We start from the raw sequence: 22787 nt of genomic DNA on the forward strand, positions 1-22787 counted from the left end.
CTATGAAGCCTGAGGCTGCTGTGTCCTTGGCTTGTCCTCAGGGAGAGGAAGCCTTGTCTAGAAGTGACTGATCCACACGCTGCTGGTATTGTCGGTGCGTAGTCTGACTCTACCTTCTATTGGTTTCTGCATCTGACATGGGCAAGCTTATGCTCATATAGATCATTGCTTATTTCAAAATGTCATCAAGAAAATATCTAGTGTATCGTGTATAGTGTATTGTGCTTCTTAGCCTTGAGCGCCATACTATTACTAGTACCGCCAAGTGCCTGGAAGGCTATTACTCCCTGCACTATATTATACAGCCATGACACATTGCAGCCGCGTCTATGAGAACATTAGTCCATTGTGGCTTTATAAATATAAAATAAATATAAGCCCCTCAGATGTACGGGCGTATATGGGGCCACTGCTTGGGTAACTAGTCACCAGAATACTATATACTTACCATTTGTTGTTTGGCTGAACTCAGAGGTCACATATGTCCGCTTAGAGGTTATACCAGTGCTCCAACTGCTAGTCCCTATAAAAGAATGAATAAAATAAAAGTGGAGAAAAACTTGTAGAATTTTTCAAATAACATATACAATGAACACTTTACTCGCATGTATTTGCAATAAAATGCATTATTGTCTCTTGTTTCATATACATAATATATATATATATATAATGTGCAGTAACATACACTGCCACGACAGATTTTTTTTGTTATCATTTATGCCAGTTTACTAGTGTAAATTGTGCCTGAATAGATTTCACTACAGACCCATGGCCTGCGGAAGGTGAGCCTGGTTTAGGAGGAAGCACACCCTTCAATGGAGCAGGAAATATGAAGACTGGCTTTATAAATGCCTGGTCTTCATAAACTTCTCACTTATACTCTTTATAAGTTTGGCAACCGTGCAGCTCTGCTCTGACACAATTAACTGCATGTATTAGATAGAATATAGGGGAATCATTAATATGATATTCTGACCAATTACCATTGGTCAGATTGGACTGGAGCCGAAAGTGACATAAAAACCGCAGCGTTTTACAGTCCCTGGAAAGTGAATGGGATTCTGGTTAATCCCATCAACAAATTGCAAAAGAAATACCAGCAGCGGAAATGCTGCAATTTCCAAAAAAACGGCGGTTTCCGCATAGGTGAAATTGAAGCAGAAAGTCTGCAGAGGAAAACTCTACATGGGGCCTTAGCCTTAGGGCTCGTTCCCATAATGTAACGCGGCGCTCATTCTGACACGTAAACACATGTCAGAGTCAGCGCTTCAAAACAGAATCCCATTCACTTCAATTGGTTCCGTCTTACGCGCACTACACATTGAAATCAATGGGAGGCTTTTTAACCCATTGATTTCAATGTGTTACGCGTGTAAGACGGCGTTACATCGTTGGAACGAGCCCTTATAAAGCTTTTGTGGTCTTACATCTACTGCAGTTGATGGAATCGATAGGTAAGCCCTTCTAGTGCACAATGTATCACAATTCTGATTCATTTAGTTTAGTAAAGCTGCTTAAGGCTACGGCCCCATGGGCTGCATTCACAGAATGAACGCACTGCAGTTCTTTGCACAGCGCTTTCAACAGAAAGTTTGCGGAGTTTTCCCGTGGGGCCCGGCCTTATAAAGCCAAGTCTCGCTTTAATGCTCGTATTATTGTGTCTCCATTTAATGTGCCCTTGGTGTGTATTTATACTTGCAGATTTTACTTGCACTCCAACTTAAAACATGGAAGTGAATTTTTTTCTTACATGCCAAAGTTCCAAAAAAGAAGTTTTATCCTTTCAGTATTACCTTTCACACGCCAAGAAAATCTCTCTTACACCCTCCAAGGACGTAAGATATATGTTCTTGCTGCTAATAGCTCGATCTTAGGTTGTTTAGCACTCAGAACTACAATTCTAGCACTTAGAGCAGCTCCCACTCCCCAAGACAGAGACATATAAAGTACCCGGGGGAAGCTGACCGACTGCAGGCATAGGAGAGATGAGACACCACAGAGAAGAATAACAGGAACAAAAGTTACATGTTACCGATCCCCTTTTTCCTCATCAATCAGATCAAATGTTCTTGCTTTCTGAATATCCCATAAGGAGTAAAACAATGTTTTTGCACTTGCTCGTCCAATCCCTTCTCTGCACATAGTAAGGTCACTTATTGACAGCACGACATTCACCAACATCCATACCGCGGCACACAAACATCAATAAAGTTTGCATTTTACACGGTTCCTACAATGTCCATACTCGATTTTTAGCATAAAATAGGCTGACCATTTCTCTTATGACTAGAGAGGGTTGTGTAATACATTGTTAGCAAATGCAAAAAACTTTCAATAATCTGAAAAGACTGTCACGGTAAGAAAACAGAATAGGGTATTTTCACACGGAGTTTCTTGCAGGCTGATTTTGACCCAAATCACACGATGCAGGTTTTTCATGCGTTTTCTGTCGCAGATTTTGCAAAAAAACGCAAGCTTCCAGGTCCATACAGCGTGCTGCAGCAAAAAACTGTCAAAAACAGCGACAAAACTTGCATCATGTAAAAAAAAAGGCCTCAAAAAAGTTTCCTGATTCCTGAAGCAGATTTTTTCAGATGCAAAAAACTGCGTAAGAACATACCTTAAGGCTAAGGCTCCACACAGTGGGGGGAAAAAAAACATGGTAGCATGTATCGCGGTTTTCCCACAGCGCTTTTCACAGAAGGTCCGCAGATGTTTTTATTTTCAGACTTTCTGCTTCCATTACACCTATAGGGAAAGCAGCTATGTTTTCCGTAGGTATAAATGATATGCTGCGACTTCCAAACCTACAGGGTGTCTGCTACGTATATTATTCTACAAGGAGTGGATGGGATTCGCTAGAGTTTATGCATTTATGATTATAGTTTCACAGGTTTTCCCGCAGAACTACATGCCCAGTAGCAGGAATAAACAATGCGTGTTTTACAATTGTTCCTCTAAAAATGACTTACCATTGTTCATGGTTGTTGTAAAGGAAGACGTCGAGAACGTACTGCTGTTTGTGAATGTGTCGTTTTCTAAAACAATCAAAACGTGACATGATTTATAAAAAGGAACAAGACTGATTTACATTGTACATTGCAGGATATCCAAAAAAATACATTTGTAGGTAAATACATTCTCAATGTCACTTTTGACCATACACCTCCAATAACTGCTGGATGAAGGCTTGATTGGGCGCTGGCTATTCTTCCCTATTCCCACATATACTTGCACACTGGCCGGAGCATCGTTGTGGTTTATAATGCTGGGAGTGGAGTAAGGGAGAGTTCACACACTACCGTTATTCAATGTCCGTCGCTCTTATCTGTCACAGGATGAGAGCAATGGACATTAAATGACAGACGCCCCCAGATTTCCGTGTGCATTCACCCTAATGTAAAATGACAGAAGACAGTGTCCATTGCTTACATTAGAGTCAATGGGAGGCTCCATCTGCGTCCTATGATGGATGACAACAAAGGACATTAATGGTAGTAACCCAGTGACAGCTACCTATGGAGGTGACTTATCTCCGATTAAAACAAAAGGATTAGGCTAAATTCACACAGAGTTTTTTTGGATCGGAACCAGAGACGGAAGGCACCTCAGGTTCCGGTCCAAAAATGGGCAGCCGCGACTGAATGCCATTGAAATCAATGGGAGTTGGTCAGTTCTTTTTTGCGGGAGCGGTTTGTTCCGGCTCATTCTTCAGGCGGAGTCACCTCGCAAATCGTCCTGAAGACACTCCCTCCCGACTAGGCCCATTCATTTGAACCTAATCCGAAGAGGAGTGTGCGACTGGATGTCGGTGCACTGCTACCCGTATTTTGAACCAGAACCTGAGACGGCCTACGACTCAGGTTCCAGACCAAAAAGCCCCGTGTGAACCCGGCCTTAGCACGGCCACTACACAGTGCACATCTGGTGAGCATAGGTCTGTACTCTGCGCTGCTTCTGGCAAATATGACACCTACTATGAGCTAATAAGTGGGGTAGTGGGTCAGACCCCCTCCAACCTGATACTGATGACCTATCCTAAGAATAGGTTATCAACTCTTAAGTCCCAAAAAACAACTTTAGGATGGGGCTCCAGGTAGCGTAAACAGTGCGGTTTGGCCTTGTGGAAACACTGCAAGAAAAAAATGTAGAGTTTTACAGTCTCTGCAGAGTTGATGCGATTTTAGCGAATCCCATCCACATATTGCAGAGAAATACCAGCTGCGCTTTCCGAAACCATTGCATTTTTGGAAATTGAAGCATGTCAATCATACCTAGGGAAACACCGGTTGTTTCCATTGAACTATAACTAAACGTTGTGGACTTTTTGTTAAAAGCACTGCAAGAAATAACGCAATGCGTTTCCGACGTGGTTTTTCCCACAGTGCTTTCTCGTTGTGGCTCGCTTTGTGGGGCCTTGGCCTTCGATATGTATATTACCAGTTACTATGTTATTACCATTGGAGCAAAAGTGGTCGGGAGAAACATGCTCACCGTTGTTTAATGATGATGATGTCCAAATTGTTTTGCTTCTGGAGGTGCCAATGGTAAATCCAGTGACTGTAACAATAAAACAAGAAATTCATCAGTTTTTTGAGCAGAATGTTAGCAACCTAGGACAGAAGTAATTATTGGCACCATAAGAGCAAAAGCATTGATTAAACACATGGACAAAACCATTAACCTGCCATTAGTATTCCAGCACTCTTTACCTGCTGCATTAGTAGCCTGCGGGAATCCATATTGTTTATGCCATTTCTGTTGCATTATACTACGTAAACACGTGTCAGAGCGAGGCGCTTCAAAACAGATCCCATTGATTTCGACGGGTGCTGGCTTACGCGCCCTACACATTGAAATCAATGGGAGGCTTTATAACCCATTGGTTTCAATATATAGCACGCGTAAGGCGGCACCCATTGAAATCAATGGGATCTGTTTTGAAGCGCCTCGCTCTGACACGTGTTTACGTGTCTAAATGAGTGGCGCGTTACTCCGTGGGAACGGAGCCTTACTGTATATATGTACTTACCATTAGTTATATTAGTGGTTTCTACAACTGAAATTGTATTCATGCCACTGGTCAATACCTTTGTCCCTGTAAAAAATAAATGAATAAAAATACAATACAAACTGAGAATATACAGAAATTTAACTTTATCAATTTTCATGATTTCTGTATTTTATGGGAACATACGATTTTTTTTCATTCTTTATTACTTTTTGTTTTTGAGAGATGAAGTGAACAAAAAAACATTAATTCTTGAATCTGAATTTCAATATTTATGACGCTATTCATGTAGAATAAATAACATAAAATACTAATTTTATTTTAAGGGGATGTGATGGATGTGGTAATATCAATTGTTTGTTTTTTTATTTATTTTTTTCCATTAACAAGGGCAAAAAGACTATTTTTACTTTTTTTGTGTAAAACAACTTAGATACTGCAGTCAGCATTGACCGCAGCATATAAGGAGTTAAATAGCAAGTATGCTTCTGATTGATAATGATGGGGAGGAGGTGGGTTGATGTCCATAGTATGCCCTCCCCTCCCGTGGAGTTATCTTAGGCCGGGTTCACACGGAGTATTATGGCACGTAATGTGGTACGTAGACGGCGCGGGAGCTTTTGCGGGCCTATACGCTCCCATTGTTTTCAATGGGAGCCGATACCGTATACGCGGCGCTATTTTGTGGCCGGGATTTTGCGGTGGCCGTAAAATAGATCCGCGTATAAGGTACTGGCTCCCATTGAAAACAATGGGAGCGTATACGGCCCGTAAAAGCTCCCGCGCCGTCTACATACCACATTACGTGCCATAATATTCCGTGTGAACCCGGCTTTAGGCCGGGTTCACATGGGTAGCTGCAACTGGATACCGATACAGTGCACCGGCATCCAGTTGCAAGCTCTGCTCTAGATTAGGCCCAAATGAATGGGCCTAGTCGGGAGGGAGTGTCTTCGCCTCGCTTCATTGACCTGAAAGAATGAGCATCTCACTTCTTTTTTCAGGAGCCGGAACAAACGGCTCCCGGAAAAAATGAACTGACCGGCTCCCATTGATTTCAATGGGAGTCGTCTTTTTGGTCAGGATTTTGAGGCGGATACAGCCTCAAAATCCTGACCAAAATACCCCGTGTGAACTTACCCTTAAGAGACAGGAGAATAATAATTTTCTGCTCTCCTTGCACGGTCAGCGGCTCGTGTTCTTCTGCACACTGGTTAAAGTGAAGGTGTAAGCACATGCACCTCCACTTTAACCAGTGATTTCTCAGAATCTAGAGGGGCTACAGAGATTCTTGGCTTTAAAACAAGACCAAGATTGTGGCAATAGCCCCCGAAGCTCTAGAGTGTGTCTTGCATGGCTGACTTACCTGTTGTGGAGCTGATTGTTGGAGAAACATTAGGAAAGACTAGAGAAGGTCTAGATGTCACTGCAGAGAGCAAAGGAAACATATAAAAAACCCGAAATGTTAGCTTGCAGAAGAGATAGTCTACGTAAAAGTCACAGCTGGAACAGAATTCAAATCCCCATATTGTAAATGTTTCAGACCAAAGATTCTGTTTTGCTACAACTGGTATAATCCTGCATGTAAAAAGCAGCTACAGTTTGCTAACACTCAATTTATCATTGTTTTAAAGTTGATATTAATAGGCATACACCTGGAACTTACTGTATAGTTGTGACCTGAAGGAGCTGCTGAAATCTGATGGTCTGTCTGATCGTTCTGATGCCTAGTGATCCCATGATACATGGCTGCCATGAGGACAAAGGTAAAGAAGCTCTTCAAACAGGACTAGGTACTGCAGAGCTGCAGTGACTTAATTCAGCCACTACACAGAGAACAGCGCTGTCTGCTTCCTGCTCTATTCTCTGAGTATGAGTAGGTAGGGCGTGTCAGTCCCCATCAATAGGATATTGGGATAAATCATCAATTTTAGCTTGGAAACCTCTTCAAGCAGCCACATTTATTTTTTACAGGTTTTGCTGACCATCTGATGTGTATGAGGGCCTCCAATATTCCCCCAACAGATGTTGAGGAAGGTAAATACCAGACAGTTCTTTTGCCGGTGGTGTCTGATAGCATCTACTCCTCTCTCCCTTTTCAGAGCACATGAATTACTCAATAGAACCGAGCATGCATGTAACTGTCATATAAAGTGTATAGCCAAAATATTAATATCAAAATAAATATAAATATCAAAATATAAATTTTACATTTTATGTTAAATATCCTCCTAGGCTCTGCTGACCTCATGGTGATCTCACTTGACATTTGTGCTCCCATAACACTAAAAAATCTGCCCCTTAAAGAGATTGTCCACCTTCAAAAATGATCTGCAAATACATTGCAGTGCTAAATCCTCACTGTTCCCTCGGGTAGCCTTTGCTTGGCTTTATTTGACTTGAGACTCCTTGTATCACTGTTATTTACATGCAGTGACTCTGTGAACAGACTACATTTCCCATGATGCATCTCCTTGTTTGTTGCTCACAGGAGGATGGGGGGGGAGTGAGCTTGCAAACGAAACATCACAGCATCATGTGACCTCAGATGAGGAACAGATTTATTACCTGTGATTTAATTGGAGAAGAGAGTGGACAAGGGAAGAGTACACGGAGAGTGAGAGCAGGAAGATGCATCATGGGAAATGTAGTTTGTTCGCAGATTCACTGTATGTCCATAACAGTAATACAAGGAGTCTCAAGTAAAATAAAGCCAAGAAAAGGCAGCGCAAGGCAACTGTGAGGATTTAGCACCACTGTGGATGTACTTGCAGATAGTTTTTGGAAGCTGGATAATCCCTTTAAGTTTGGTCCTATCTTTCATCATATACTGAATAAACAGGTGGTACTCTACACTTACCGATCACGCAAATCACATCTACAAAACCATATTGTAATCACTAAAGGAGGCCAGACGGGTGAGCAATCGTGTCACAGATGTAGTTCTTGGTCTATATTGGCCTTTACAGCCATGCAAACAGCCATACACTACCAATATAACTGAAGACTAAGGACGAAGATGTTCCTTGGGATATCCCTTCACAGAAAGAATATTCATGGACAAAAGATGTTTGTGCGAAACAAAGTCTTTCAACGGTCACAATTCACAAAAGCTTGACTTCTTTCCAGAAGATGGCAGTGTGTCAAGAGCTAAAATAACCATTACTCGCATACGTTCATATTCTAGGGATATGGTATTTGGAATTATGTAAGGAGATCTTATGACAACAGTAAGCAGTTTGCAGCCTTGTGTGACATTACTTAGGTCATTATGACGACTTAAGGAGGACCTACCACCCATTTCATTGTCGCTAGGTAGGAAAAGCTCAATGTATAAAGCCTATTTCATTGTTCAGTTTTGAAGCCTGAATCGGCCTAGAACAGCAGATTGGTGGGACTGATGGATGTGATATTGGCAAAAATGCTGATTGTAATATTGATGGCTCATCTTAATGGTAGGTTATCAATAAAAAATTTTTAAAAAACAACAACACCTGGAACACGTCATTAAAGAGGGCCTCTCACCATTTATGAAAAACCCAATGACATACATCATTCAACATTTTGGTGTTTTGTGTATCCAAATTCAGCTATTCCAAGGATATAAGCCCTTTAAAGGGATTATATCATTAAAATGCTATTTTTTCTCACTACCATGTAGGAAAAGCCTTAAGAAAGACTACTCTTCTCCTCCTCTGCACCGCCATTCAGTAGAAATCCGGGATTTTTTCGGTATGCAAATGAGTTCCCTCGCAGCACTGGGGGCGTCCCCATTGCTGCAAGAGAACTCTCCAGCGACGCCATTATCTTCTTCTGGAACAGCCTCTCTCTGCATCTTCTTTCGGTGCTCGCTTCAAACTTCTAGGCATGCGCAGTCGGGACTGTGTTTGAAGCCAGCGCTGGAAGCAGACGCGAGAGAGCCCGTTCCAGACAAAGAAGGAGGCAGTGCTGGAGATTTCTCTGGCAGCATTGGGAACGCCCCCAGTGCTGTGAGAGAACTCATTTACATACCGAAGAAAAGCGGGATTCGTCGCGGAGAAGACATCTAAAGGTAGGAGAAGAACAGTCTTTCTTAAGGCTATTCCTACGTGTTAGTGAGAAAAAATAGCATTTTAATGATAGAATCCCTTTAAGCTTATCATGAGCAATATTATCAATATCCGATCTGGTAGCCCAGCCAATTGGCTGTTTTTGGCAGCCCCTGACTGCAGAACTAGAAGTAGTGGGCATGTCAGAGTGCGGCATCACTGCTCCCATTCACTTGTATCAACCCCTTTACCCCAAAGCCTTGAATAGAGACTGACATACGGAGATGAAATTGTTCGGTTTTGATTTACCTCCTTCTGCAGGTTGTCGCACTCCATTTGAAATCTCTACAACAGACAATTACATGAATACTCTTTAGTATAAGTAAGGTAAGGTATAGAGTCTATATATTACTATATTCCTCTGTATCTCATGTATACTTACAGTACATGAAATCTATTCTATAAGGTCCTGGCACAAAACTGCTTTAAACCCTGTATCTGCAGAACTGAAGTAGATTCAACAAAATGGCCACCCTTTCCCCTACTAACATAATAGGGCCTATGCAAATGTTTTACTCTATAGCTTGCACAAAATTTTCTTTCAAGTCAGATGTGAGATTAAATTGACAAAGTCAGGTTTACAAAGACGGGAACAACTAATGCGGTTCTCTGTGTGAGGACTTGTATACTTAGAAAGAGTAGACGTAGACCAGGCAGGCTAAAGAGGTCCCAAATATACAGTAAAAGGGGTGGCTCACACTGGACGGTAAATTTGCTCCCACCTATTTGTTGGTGTTAGGGGAGGGTTCTTTGTACTGAGTTCCTGGTGGTTTGTAGGGCCTACAAACCAGTTTACAGTCTTTTGGGGACTTGGCAAGGTCCATCTAAACATTCTGCCGCCCAGTATATCCGACCACAGTATATTCCATAATGGCCCATCATAAGGACAAAGATCTCTTCAGATGAAACAGTCCTTCTTGAGATTGGTAGTAGATCCACAGTATTTAGTAGCAAAAGACAAGTCCAATCAGCTTGAGAAAATAGAGAATAAAGGGGACCAGGGTCTTCTCCTCTATCCCAGACTTGTTCTCCCAAGGTTGCTTTATACATCCCACAACTCAAGTACACCCCATCACTATCCTCATCCATGTAGGACGACTGTGTACCCAAGGAGCCATTGCAGACTGTGACATCTACTCCTTCATGGCAGAAGACCACACACCGTCATCAGGGTTGGATATCTCAACTTGTTGATGTGAATCCAAGAGGTCCATCACCATCTGAAGCATTACCATGGCTGCTCATCAGCAGGTCTGTCTCTTCCTCCTTAACCCCAGCTGGGTTTTCAGAATTGGCATTTCTATAACTAGGGGGTTCAGGTTGCCCAGTGACACATCTTCTGCTTGTGGGTCATCACCAAGGCTTGGTTCTGCAGATTCACTGACTTCTATGTCTTCTGTCTCCACCAACTCTGGGTTAGGTTCAATGTATTCGCTCTCCTCTGCAACCACCACATGGTCATCAAACTCAGACCCACAAGGCTTCAAGGCATCATCAGCACAAGCTCCCAAAATTTCTTGAAGTTCCTGGTGTGAAGCGGATGCAGGAGACTCATGATTAGGAGAAGAACTAACATCATTCCAGCTTCTGGTGACGGTCTTCCTCCTGAGGCATGAAATCGGCTGGAATGTACCCAAAGGAAAAGGAAGCTTGCCAGGGGATTCTATAGACCTCGTTCTGTTAGATTTTGAGTTTATTTGTTTTATTATAATTTTATATCATTTTAAAGTTTAAAACAGTTACTTCTATTTTAATATTATTCAATAAAGATGTTGCAGCTTTATGATGTCAAAAGGAGGAGGGTTCTACTTAGAGGCCAGGTTATGACCTCACCTACAACAGAAGATTAGAGGTTCACAAGAGATTTCGGTAGTAGTAGACTCGCTTTAACCATTCTCCTAATTGTAAGACGTATAGCAGTCACGTGCCCTTGTTATTGAAGATATTACTTCTACATCGATACGCTTAGGTCAGGTTTTCATTGGCAACGTTTCTACCACTGTACAGTCTCAGTCTTTATGGTGCAGGATATAACCAGACAGAGTAAGGTTTTATACAATATTCAGTAACCCCGACACTGTATCACAAGACTGAGAGTGCACATGCCGTGAGTGAAGTGTATACAGTACGAAAAGAATGGTAGAGTCCCTCAGATAATTAAATCCAATTAATTATAATTAGTATAACACATTATTTTTACCTCCAAGAGATCGTTTGTGAAACAAGTGAATGATATTGTTGATCTGACCTGTTTCGTAAAAGAATAAAAAGGAAATTATTAGATTTTATCTTTAGATTGGATAATGATTTCCCGCAGATTATTTTATTTTTATTTGATCATAATTATAATCTGGATTGTTCTCCTGTAATGATATTTAGAATCTAATAACCATTTGTTTTGCATTTCTAATAAATTAAAATTACTGTAATAAATTTATTTAAAAAAATTGTTTTCCTGCCTTAAATGGAGTTTTTATACGGAAGACCTAACAATAAGACAGGTCCAATCCACTGTATGCAGTGAACAGGGGTGCAGCGCCAATCATATTGTTTCATTAGGCGCGGTCCATATGCATTCACGCAGCGGTTGTCCCCGCAGTGCTCTAGCAGTGCATTTACGGCCCATGGGGCCTTAACCTTAGGCTATAGTGTAACTAAACTTTCAGACAGGTTTTGATTTTCTGGCAGTATTTGTGTCATTAATACATTATGTAATATACTTTATTAATACATTTTGACTCCTTTCTGTGAAATCCTGCATTTTTCACTCTTCCCCTTGTTTCTGTATTGGGAGCTGTTTCTGCCTCTCACTGAATGTTACTTTGTATGAACGGGGCTGTGTAATATGGAGAGAAAATGAGGAGAGGGGGTCACAGCAAACAGTTATATCTCAAACATTATAAAAGGTACAAACCAGCTTTAGGTGTCATATGAAAAAGGAGATTCTCTTCTGGTCTCTTCTCGTGCGGTGCTATCTAAATTATTTCCAGAGGTATCACTGGTTAAAAATACAGTAATACAGTTGGGATTGGCAAGTGTATATATTATATATATATATATATATATATATATATATATATATATATATACTGTTTGCAATGACCCTCCCATACTCTCACTTTCCCTGCATGTTACACAGCTCCATACACAGTAACATTCAGTGAATAGCTCTCAATGCAGAAACTAGGAAAAGTGAAAAAAACTGAATTTCACAGAAAGGAGACAAAATGTATTAATCAAGTATATTACAAAATGTATTAATGACACAAATACTGCCAGAAAATCACAAGTTGTTTGAAAGTTTGGTTAAACTTTAACGACAGAGTTTATTAAGGACGGGTTCACATCTGCACCTCGGTCTCCGCTTTCAGGTTTTTGTCTTCTGCCGACAGGAGACAAAAATCCAGCAGACAGTGTCCGCCCGTGAGCGCCTGTCAGTGTTTTGTGCTCTCCACAGTGAAACCGGGTTTTTTTAACCGGATTTAAAGTCCTGCATGTCCGACTTTGTGTCCGGTTAAAAATAAAAACGGTTTAGCCGCGAAGACCAAAAGACGCTCATGGGCAGACACTTTGCAAACCCATTCAAATGAAGGGGTTTGAAATCTGACTGCCGGTTTCCATCTCCTGTCCAGTTTCTCTGGCAGAAGACGGAAACCTGAAAGCTATTACATATGCTGTTTTCACTCTCTTTAATGCATGTGTTGTGAATAAAACCAGAATCTATAATAGAACCCAAAGGTTGTGGGCCCTATTCACTCCTATTCATGTGACTGCTGTAAATAGTAGTAAAATTACAGTAAAATCCAACTTGGTAAAAACTGCAACACAATAAGGGGAATTTATCAACCCATTTATGCAATTTTTCAGGAGTAGATGGATGTTATTGTGGCACCACATTGGCACACAACCTGTTTTTGCACCATAAATCTGCCACATTCCCCATTCTGTGACTCGCTAACCACTTTCTATGAATGTTTGTGGAGCCAATCCAACAGATTTAGTATAACTCGCACTAGAAAACTAGCATGACTTATATAGGAAATTTATGCCAATGCCTATCTGGTGTAGGTTTCCATTTTGGTGCACGGGCATATGCCTGAATTATTAAGCCTCTTGATGATCCAGGCACGCCTTGCACCAGTCGGGCCCTTTATTAAGACTTAGGGTCCATTCACGCGGAAGAAAATGGTGAGGAATTTGGTGTGGAATTTCAGCGCTGAAAAAAAAGCCTCCCATTGACTTCAATGGGTTCCTTTTTCTGAAATTCCACACCAAATTATTATGCAGCTTCAAAAGTAACTGATGGTGCACATGAAATATTATTAGTCTAAATGTTATAATTCATTTATATTGTTTTTTAATTATTTTATACATAGGTTATGCTTCATTATTTTAGAAAAGTGATGGCATCAAACTGCTTTTAAGTTTTAAGTAGCCTCTCAGCTGGAATGTGAATGAGCTCTTATGGTACACAATGTACAGGAATACTTTTACTGCACGTTTGTGCTTGTATTTAATAGGGGGTTTGTTACAATAGTACATGCGGCTACATTGTTCTGTTCCCATGTGACACACAAATAGCAGCAATAAAAAATGTTAAAGAAATGAAAGGAGAAAGAACAAAATAAGAGCAGGAGCACGTGACGGTTTTAGAGTGTATTAAGTGGTATTACACCTACCTATGTGTATCTGTTATACATACAAGTTTTACAGAAGATTGCAAATATTACACTTTAACAGGAATTTAACACTAAATGTAATGTTATAATACACTCCAAAATGTACACAAGACAAGTGAGAGTTCACACAGACTAAAGCCATTTATTACTGAACATAGACACAAAGATTATTGTACAATCCAACAAGCATAAAGCATAACTCCGTGAAAAACCTGAGCATTTAAGTATCCAATAAGCTGAGATATGGGATGTTGTCTGGGAAGGTCTTCACATCTGAGAGTTAGTGGCCCATGATAGGCCATGTTTGACAATTTACTTCTGCAGAGTAACTTAAGGGGGCATTCACATGGAGTAAAGTGGCACCGATTCTGGCACGATAACGTGCGGCAGAATCAGCACTGATAAAAAGACTCCCATTGACTTCAATGTGTTCCGCACAGAAAATGGAACTCATTAAAGTCAATGGGAGTCTTTTTATCAGCGCTGATTCTGCCGTGAATTATCGTGCCAGAATTGGCGCCACTTTACTCCGTGTGAATGCCCCCTTAAGGGAGATGTCCAGGATCTGAAAAACAGGGCTACCTTCTTTCAAGTACAGCACCCCAACTGGCCATAAATTGCACCTGGTATTGCATTTCAGCTATACAGGAGTGATAGCGACTAAGCTGCACTACCACTTGTAACCAGCAGACAGGTGCAATTCTGCTATTCTAGGAAGTTGCCATGTTTTTATAGCCCTCTACAACCCCTTTAAGGCTGGTCTTACATGACCGTAGTGGTGTTTGCGGTCCACAATTTGCTAATCTGCAATACTACCGTCGGTGTCCAAAAGCTAGTGTCCGATGCTAAGGACAGACACGGACTGTAAAAGAACGCACCCGATGTCCCATTGAATCAATGCAAAATGTAATGGACACAGCTAGTGTCCAATGCTAATGTCCGCGCAAGATTTTGCGCAGACATTAGCATGGGACACTAGCTGTCGGACACCGATGGTAGTGTGAACGCCCCCTAACTTACACTCCAAAAAGTCATTCCGCAGATGTCCGTGTCCAGCTGCGTGCGCCCACAGAGTTCTATGGGTAAGTCCATGCAGTGCCGTGATGTCCATGACTTTGTGAACCTGCGGTATTCAATGCGGACCTCAGTCACGGCACGGCACACCACGGATAAAATATCAGGGTGGTGTAAGAGGCCACACTGAATACAATGTGTCCGCAAATGGTCCACAATTGACAAATCACAATTGTGGACCATTTGCGGACTAAACGTACTGTCGTGTAAGACCAGCTTAAGAATGACCATCATAGACTACTACCTCTCACATGTGAAGACCCCATAAAAAAAATCCACATTTGTCACCTTTGAATGATCTACACAGAATTAAAAGGAACCTGTCCCATTATACATGCAGGCAGCATGTTATAGAGCAGGAGGAGCAGAACAGGTTGATGGTTATAGTTTTGTTAAAAAGGTTCCAGCTTACCTTGTCATGTACACAAATATCTGCTCATTCTGGTTTTAGTAGTCCGGTGGGCTTTCCATCTCAGTGATTGACTGTGTTTTCTGTATACACACTCATACATAAGGCTATCACTGTGCAGGACCGCCCACTTGACTGTTGCTGTTCTATAAGATGCGGACTGCTGACAGAGCTGCATATGGCAAAGGTTCGCCTAATGGTAGTATCACGTACATGCTCAGGTTCGGAACAGGGTTAAGCTTTACATACACAATCAATGTCTACATACACCATTATTTCTTGCATGATTGTAATGATTTTTCCAGCTCCGAAATCACATGAAAGATCAGCTGCTTTGTCTGGAAAGGAATCATCAGCTACAGATTACTGAGCATGCGGATCAAAGTAGACCACGATAAGGCCATGGAAAAAATTGAGTCTGTCCAGTAAATTTCCTACTTTCGATAAGACAGAAATGACCCTTTGAGAATTGTAGGTACCACTGGCAATAGGCTTTATAGGGGGTCATATAAGATTCCTAAATGCACATTATTTATATGAAGGAGATGCTCAGAAGAGCTGATGCGCTCATGTAGATTCCTCTACAGAAAAGTAGCAGTCCGTTCATAGAAAATAAAACCGAATGTGATGAAGGTTTATTATCTCTTATTCAGCCTAAAGCCTGTGAGTCACGACTAAAGTAGACTCCCAATGAGTAAACATGGCCGAGGAGCACAAGGTTGACCATTCACCTTATGAGTGTCTATTATTTGCACTAGGACTACTTATTGTACCAGTTGTATTACATGGTCAGAAACGGGACTCAAAGGGATTTTTATTTCCTTTTCGGAAAAGAGACTGATACTGGTTGTAGTCATGTAAAAGATATTCCCCTTTGCATGTTCGTTTCCAAGTACTTTTCACAAATACCTCAAAGGTTTCATAGGATAGCGGTATATAGCGGTTATACAGTGACACATACAGGTGTAATAATACGTATATCTAAGCTATGGGAGCAATGACGCAGGTATTCCTGCTTCCACCTCTGCACACCTCTTTCTCCATGATTGAGGAAGTTATTGAGAAAGTGACAGATCAGGAGAACAAAATCAACAGCAGAAAATCAGGAAAAAAAATCAGGAATATTAGCATCACAATACTGAAGTGATTTTTCAGTGCTGCATTACATGGCCACCCTAAAACCTTTCTATTCTTCCTCTGCAGATTATCTTGCAAGGATGATGATCACTCTGGTATGGTCATTTATTACAAGCCCATTACTTTGGATGTAAAATGTGTAATACTTCTATGAACCTGCGGAGGTGCTGCAGGATAACTCAACAGGTTCTGGTGCAGTAAATTCCTGGATGGAAAATACTATAATGATAGAAAGTCAGTCTAGTAGGTATCTTTGTAGTCGTCTAGTAAGGTCATTTTGCAATTTTTCCAATTTATGACTATATAAAACACTTGTATAGAGGGGAGGGTCTGCTACACTGAAGGATATTGTGATATTCCTGGTACTCCTCCATTTTACCATCACATATAGATATGAGTTAGTTGTGGTTTCTGCAGAAGCGGTAAGTTAGAATCTACTTTTACGGAGTACACTGTGCTAGTAAGATGTAGCTTATATAAAAGGTTTACATAGTAATATAGTCACACAGAAAACCTACCAGACATTGAGGAATATTCCTGTTCTTTTGCTGCAAAGGAAAGAGAGAGAATTACTTCACGGTACTTCATGCATGAAACAAGTTTGCCTCAAGAGGGCCACATTTGCTAGCAAAAAGGTACACGGCATCTTCTGATCTACCTGCTGACACCGCTGTCCTGGGGACATGCTGGTTTACTGGTATATGTAATGCTGACCTGTACTCACACTCCGTACCCATGCATTAAATCATACTCTTAATATAAGAAGAAATTTCCACGCTGAGGCTGAGTTCAGACAGAGTTTTTTGGTCCGGAATTTGAGGCGGAGGCACAAAAGCAGGATAAAAATGAAGGTTTTAGGTTCTGTATATTGCGAGAAGGTGACAGGCAGAGAGCTGAAGTTCCGGTATATTTCCCCCAATTTCTGACATATGTGTGGTTGAGGGCAGGACTTGTGTAGGCCTCAGCCCCAGATGTGGGTCATGGGCTCGTTAATGGGCCATAAAAGGCTACCAAGCCTGCACTTCAGGGCAGATCCTGGGAGCGAGAGGAGGTGTCTGGGTCTGAGACTATATCGAGCTCTTTTTTTTTTTTTGATTCGTGTGACTGGTGGTAAGCCCCATGTACAGTTAGTACTCATTGTCTAGCTAGTGCTCAGACGAGCAGGGTTTTGTTTCACATTATTTACCTGAAGTTAAGGCTGTATTTTATTTTGCACTTTTTGTGCCTGAAGTCAAGGTTTATTTATTTTGCTGTTTTTTCTAAATAAACCTGATTTTGTGTCCCTGTCCTTGACTGGTTGGGTCCGCACCATTGCTGCTACCGAGCTACCTTCCCCACAATATTTTATAGGTTACAGATGAGCGAGTACTATTCGAAACTCCCATTTCGAATAGGACGCACCCATAGGAATGAATGGAAGCGGCCGGCTCGCAGACTTTGCCGGCGGCCAGTCGCTTAACCCTCTGCGTGCCGGACGCTTCCATTCATTCCTATGGGTGCGTGCTATTCGAAACGACCATTTCGAGTAGTACTCGCTCATCTCTAGTTCTAACTATTGTGTTCATACTGTACGTAATTTAGATATTATTAATCTGTGCAATATTGTAACCTCAGACCATAACTCTTTGGTAAACTAGTAATTGGTTCCAAAGTCCCAAAATGTCGACGTTATTACATTTTATTCAGGGAGAGTCTGTCAGCAATAAATTGGTTGTAAACCTAATCCCAGGACCTTGTAGAGGAAATTCTACAGTTTCCAAATATTCAAAAAAAAAAAAAAAAAGTAGTGTGTGTTTTTTCTCCAGTCACCTGTGATACTGTCATGAATCTCATAGTACGACTTTTGCTTCCACAACTATTATTGACACTGCTTTTACTACCCAACATGCCAACGATCAGAATGTTTTGGGTTAGCGTCTTAATGAACTAAATGAAATAATCCCGCCAGATGTAAAACAAAATATCCCTGCACAACACAGAACATGAAGCACAACTAATTGGTAAGAAATATGATATTTCTCTCTATTTCCAAATGAGTCACTCAAGCCCTTAGTGAAAATCCGGAGTTTCCAGCTCGGCCTCTCTCTGTGATGTTGCCGTCTCCTTCTGACTTCGACATCTAGCAGAACCGTTTCTGGAATCTGGACAGCAAAATGAAATCTAGAACCCGGCAGAGATTCCAGAGGATTCAGATTAGGGCTAACATTAAAAAAGCACAATAAAGCAGCGTTTCATCGCCTTTCCTTTTTCTTTTTAGCAGTTGAAGAATTTGTGTGGGATTGAGCTGTAGCATGGCCGAGTGACCAATGGACACGATGTGATGGCCTGAAACATTTTCTAATTCTGCATATCTCCTTTTAAAAAAAGGTACAAAAAGGTTCAGCTCACCCACAGGTTGATTTCAGACATCGGCTTTTCAATGGTTAAATTCTTTGGGGTGCACGGCAGCACACTCTATTCCTTGAGTGTAATATCTCCACGGCAAAAACAAATTTCTCCGGCAACTCTCCAATGATAAAATATAACTTTTAATCAGAAAACATCATAAAATGACAAAAAATTTGATGTCAATCACAAAATAAAGAAAAGAAATGTAAACCCCCTAAAAACCGCAGACGCGTTGCGGAACCATCGTTCCTTCCTCAGTGCATGCTCTGAATAGAATGACCTGGGTTAATATAGGTTTCTCACCCATCTCAATTTCCGGTGTTAGGGAACCACCCTAGTCATCTTTGCAAAGTATTCGTCACCTGGACCTGAAGCTCCACTAGTTATAACATATGCATATATACCTAAATATATCTATTTTACTCCTGAACCCTAATTTATTATAAGGATACAAAAGAAGAACATTCAACCTTCTCTACATGTCATCCAAAAAGAATTTTTTAACCCATCAAGATTGTAAATGGATAAATATGAATTCACACTGCCTGCGTTTAAAGAAAAAAAAACAAAAAAACCTGATTCTAATCCTAGAACATATTTAATGGTGTATGCATATCATCCAAAGAATCACTTCAACCAGATAAATGGGTAAGTATGAGTGAATTCACACTGCCTGCGTTTATAAAAAAAACAAAACAAAAAAAACTGATTATAATCCTGAAACATATTTAATAGTGTCTGCATATCATCCAAAGAGTCACTTCAACCAGAAAAGACCATATGTGATATATGGCAGAAAGGTAGGTATGGAACAATTCACACTACCTGCGTTTCTAAGGTGAATTTCCACATTTTAATTGCAACTACCTGAGGCCTGATATGCATAACGATAGTAACCAACTGACCTAAAGGCTCCGTAAGTATGTATCTATACCTTTAAGCTCCGGACGGGTTGCCAATAAAACCCTGCACTACATGTGGGAATTAAAGTGATCTATAAATTTCCAAAGCACATGTGGTTAAAACATATGATGTTTATGATGTTTTCTGTTTAAAAGTTATATTTTATCATCGGAGAGTTGCCGGAGAAATTTGTTTTTGCCGTGGATATCTCCTTTAACCCTTGAGTAGATCTTAGTTCTTCTAAAATAAAAAGTGAAATAGTCTACAATAAAACATTAAAGAGTGCTTGTTCCTTGTTAGGGTAAGTTCACACCGGGTTTTTCGGTATATCCGTATCCGCCTCAAAATCCTGACCAAAACGATGGCCCCCATTGAAATCAATGTGAGCCGGTCAGTTCTTTTCTCCAGGAGCCGTTTGTTCCGGCTTCCGGAAAGAAGAAGCGACATGCTCATTCTTTCAGGCGGATTCGCCTCGCAACATCCACCTGAAGACACTCCCGACTAGGCTCATTCATTTGGGCCTAATCCGGAGCGGAGTGTGCAACTGGATGCCAATACTGCACCAGCATCCAGTCCTCCGCCTCAGGTTCCAGACCAAAAAACCCTGTGTGAACTTACCCTTAGAAACTTCAACACACCCCACCAAAAAACAAGATCTAAAACAACTTTGTTGACTGCAAAAAAAAAAATCAGGTGCATGTCAGAATATGACAAAGGCAAACAGACTTATTTTTAAGTTTATATATTTTTTTAATTTTACAAAATAACAAAAATATAGGAGGCAACACGGTGGCTCAGTGGTTAGCACTGCAGCCTTGCAACGCTGGAGTCCTGGGTTTGAATCCCACCAGGAACAACATCTGCAAGGAGTTTGTATGTTCTCCCCGAGTGTGCATGGATTTCCTACCCTTATACAAAGACATACTGATAGGAAAATAAATGTACATTGTGATCCCTATATGGGGCTCACAATCTACATTAAAAAAAAAAAAATAACAAAAAGTATTTGACAACCAAGAAACAAAATGGAAAAAAAATCGAAAGCTTTATTCACTTATCGTGTTATAGCCAAATTTATTGAGGAGGCAGCATTGTATCACACAATGGGTGAATAAGGTGTCTTTGAATTTCTTCTTATTGGTTGGGTGAAGCTTCCACTATTGGTTGTTAAATTTGGACATCTTGGTCTGGTGAAGCTAAACCTGCTGGGGTAACTGTTTGAGGAGGATTTATTCTGGATTTTTCATCTGTTTTCCCCTTGTATCTCTGCCTCCACTGCTGAGATATAGCTGATTTTGTCAATATATACATGAGCTGTTTGGAGCAATGAAGGTGTTACAGATGCTCCATAAAGGAAGCGCTAAGGGCTCGTTTACACGGGGCAGGAGGGGGCGGATTTTGGCGCTGAATGCATGTCATAATCCGCTCCCTCACAATGGAGATCTATGTAGACCGCGAGCTGCCCTTTCTTCAGGCGGATTCCGCGGCTGATTCAGCCCCGGCATCTGCCTCATGTCAGCACCCTCCGGACTAGGCCCATTCATTTGGGCCTACTCCGGTGCAGGAAGCAGGTGCATTTTGGCCCTATTCAGAATATTGGCCCACGTCAGAATCAGGAACAAAATCCGCCATTCCGCTACCCGTGTGAACTAGCTCTAACACCATCATTGCTCTAAAAAGCTCCTTTATGCAGTGGCAATAAAAAAACGGTGATATCTGCGAAACAGAGGTAGCGATTCACAAGGGGAAAACAATATTTGGTTCAGCTGACCCTATGCTATCTATCTGTGGGGTGCATTCTGGTGTCAGACTGCGCCTTTAAAGAGGACCTCATGTCCTCATTGATGGGAGTTATATACTGTTAGAAAGATGACAGTGTGCTGTCAGCTTTCCCGGTATGCGCCCCGATGGTGGAGATATCGGTGACATTAACTTTGGCACAGATATCTAACCACCGTTAGAATGGCGAGCCTTACAGCTCAGCGTCATTGCTGGGTTGTGAGGATCGCCCCTCTGACAATACAAGTCTATGGAAGAGTACTGTCAGGGGGGAAGCGATGATGCTAGGCTCTAGGCCAGGGGTCCTCAAACTGCGGCCCACGGGCCACATGCGGACCACCAAGCACTACTGTTTGGCCCCACCGACAACGCCGGCAGGCGTGCATTTATAATGAAGCTCCTGGGGCCAGGCCATGGAGTGCACTTCACTTTACCTATTGGAGGGCACTGCTCCCGATGTCTGTGCGACCTGCTCTGCCTCCGGCCCACTGTTTAAAAAGTTTGAGGACCCCTGCTCTAGGCCCTCCCTTCTGACAGTGCGGGATATTGGTGCACCGGTATCTCCAGGACCAGGGCGTATACCAGGAAAGGCGACAGAGCAGGTCCTCTTTAAACATCTGAATCGTAAAATGTAAAAAATACTCCATCAAATATAGCATATGGTTAAAGACGTAAAATAAAACTTGGGTTTGACTGTGGTTTGTTTAATAAGACCTACTAAAATCTGTTTTTCCTCCAGTTGAAAAATTGGCAGCGAGGTGTCATAAACCTTACATCACTGTCCAAGCTGGGTGTCTGGGATTAGAGGAACTGTGGAAATTAACCAACAGAAAAAGTAGTATTTCTCTCAGCACTTTACCATACAAAGAAGGTTACAGTGAATTCACATTGTGCAGGATTACCCTTTAAGATTATTAGTCTACGTGTAGTAATCCTCTGAGAAAGTGATAAGACACTGAGATAGTCTTACTGCACTTGTACTTGTACTTGCTCTACTTCAGAGGTAGCCAGTTCATCCCAATCCCCAATGCAAGACTGTCGGCCCGCACACGGATCTGTATAACACACGGACGTGTGCATGGGCCGACAGAAATGAATGGGTCAGGCTACGATCACACTAGTGTTGTGTGACTGTTTAGGGGCTCCGTCCCCCGTGCTGCCTAAAATATGCGGAGATAAAAGCCCTGCAAGTGTGATCTTTCTCTCCACCGATTCCAGACGGAAACCCAGCAGACTCCATTATAGTCTATGGTGTCCGCAGGTCACCCCAAGCAGACCCAAAGAATGGAAACCCAAAAGCTGGTGTGAACCTAGTGTCA

At 41.5% G+C, this 22787-nt stretch overlaps 1 protein-coding gene across 1 annotated transcript in view; it reads right to left on the reverse strand.

Moving 5' to 3' along the window:
• LOC142194036 (uncharacterized) overlaps positions 1-22787 on the reverse strand; it is a 64836-nt gene that overhangs the window by 5543 nt on the left and 36506 nt on the right. The window contains exons 4-9 of the mRNA XM_075263064.1: positions 16917-16946; positions 6378-6437; positions 5033-5098; positions 4495-4560; positions 2973-3038; positions 449-523 (exon numbers count right to left, since the gene is read on the reverse strand). Coding sequence (XP_075119165.1) covers positions 449-523; positions 2973-3038; positions 4495-4560; positions 5033-5098; positions 6378-6437; positions 16917-16946 — 363 coding nt within the window. The remainder of the gene's footprint in view (positions 1-448; positions 524-2972; positions 3039-4494; positions 4561-5032; positions 5099-6377; positions 6438-16916; positions 16947-22787) is intronic.

This window comes from Leptodactylus fuscus, chromosome 2 (genome assembly GCF_031893055.1).
Source record: "Leptodactylus fuscus isolate aLepFus1 chromosome 2, aLepFus1.hap2, whole genome shotgun sequence".
Taxonomy (NCBI): Eukaryota; Metazoa; Chordata; class Amphibia; order Anura; family Leptodactylidae; genus Leptodactylus; species Leptodactylus fuscus.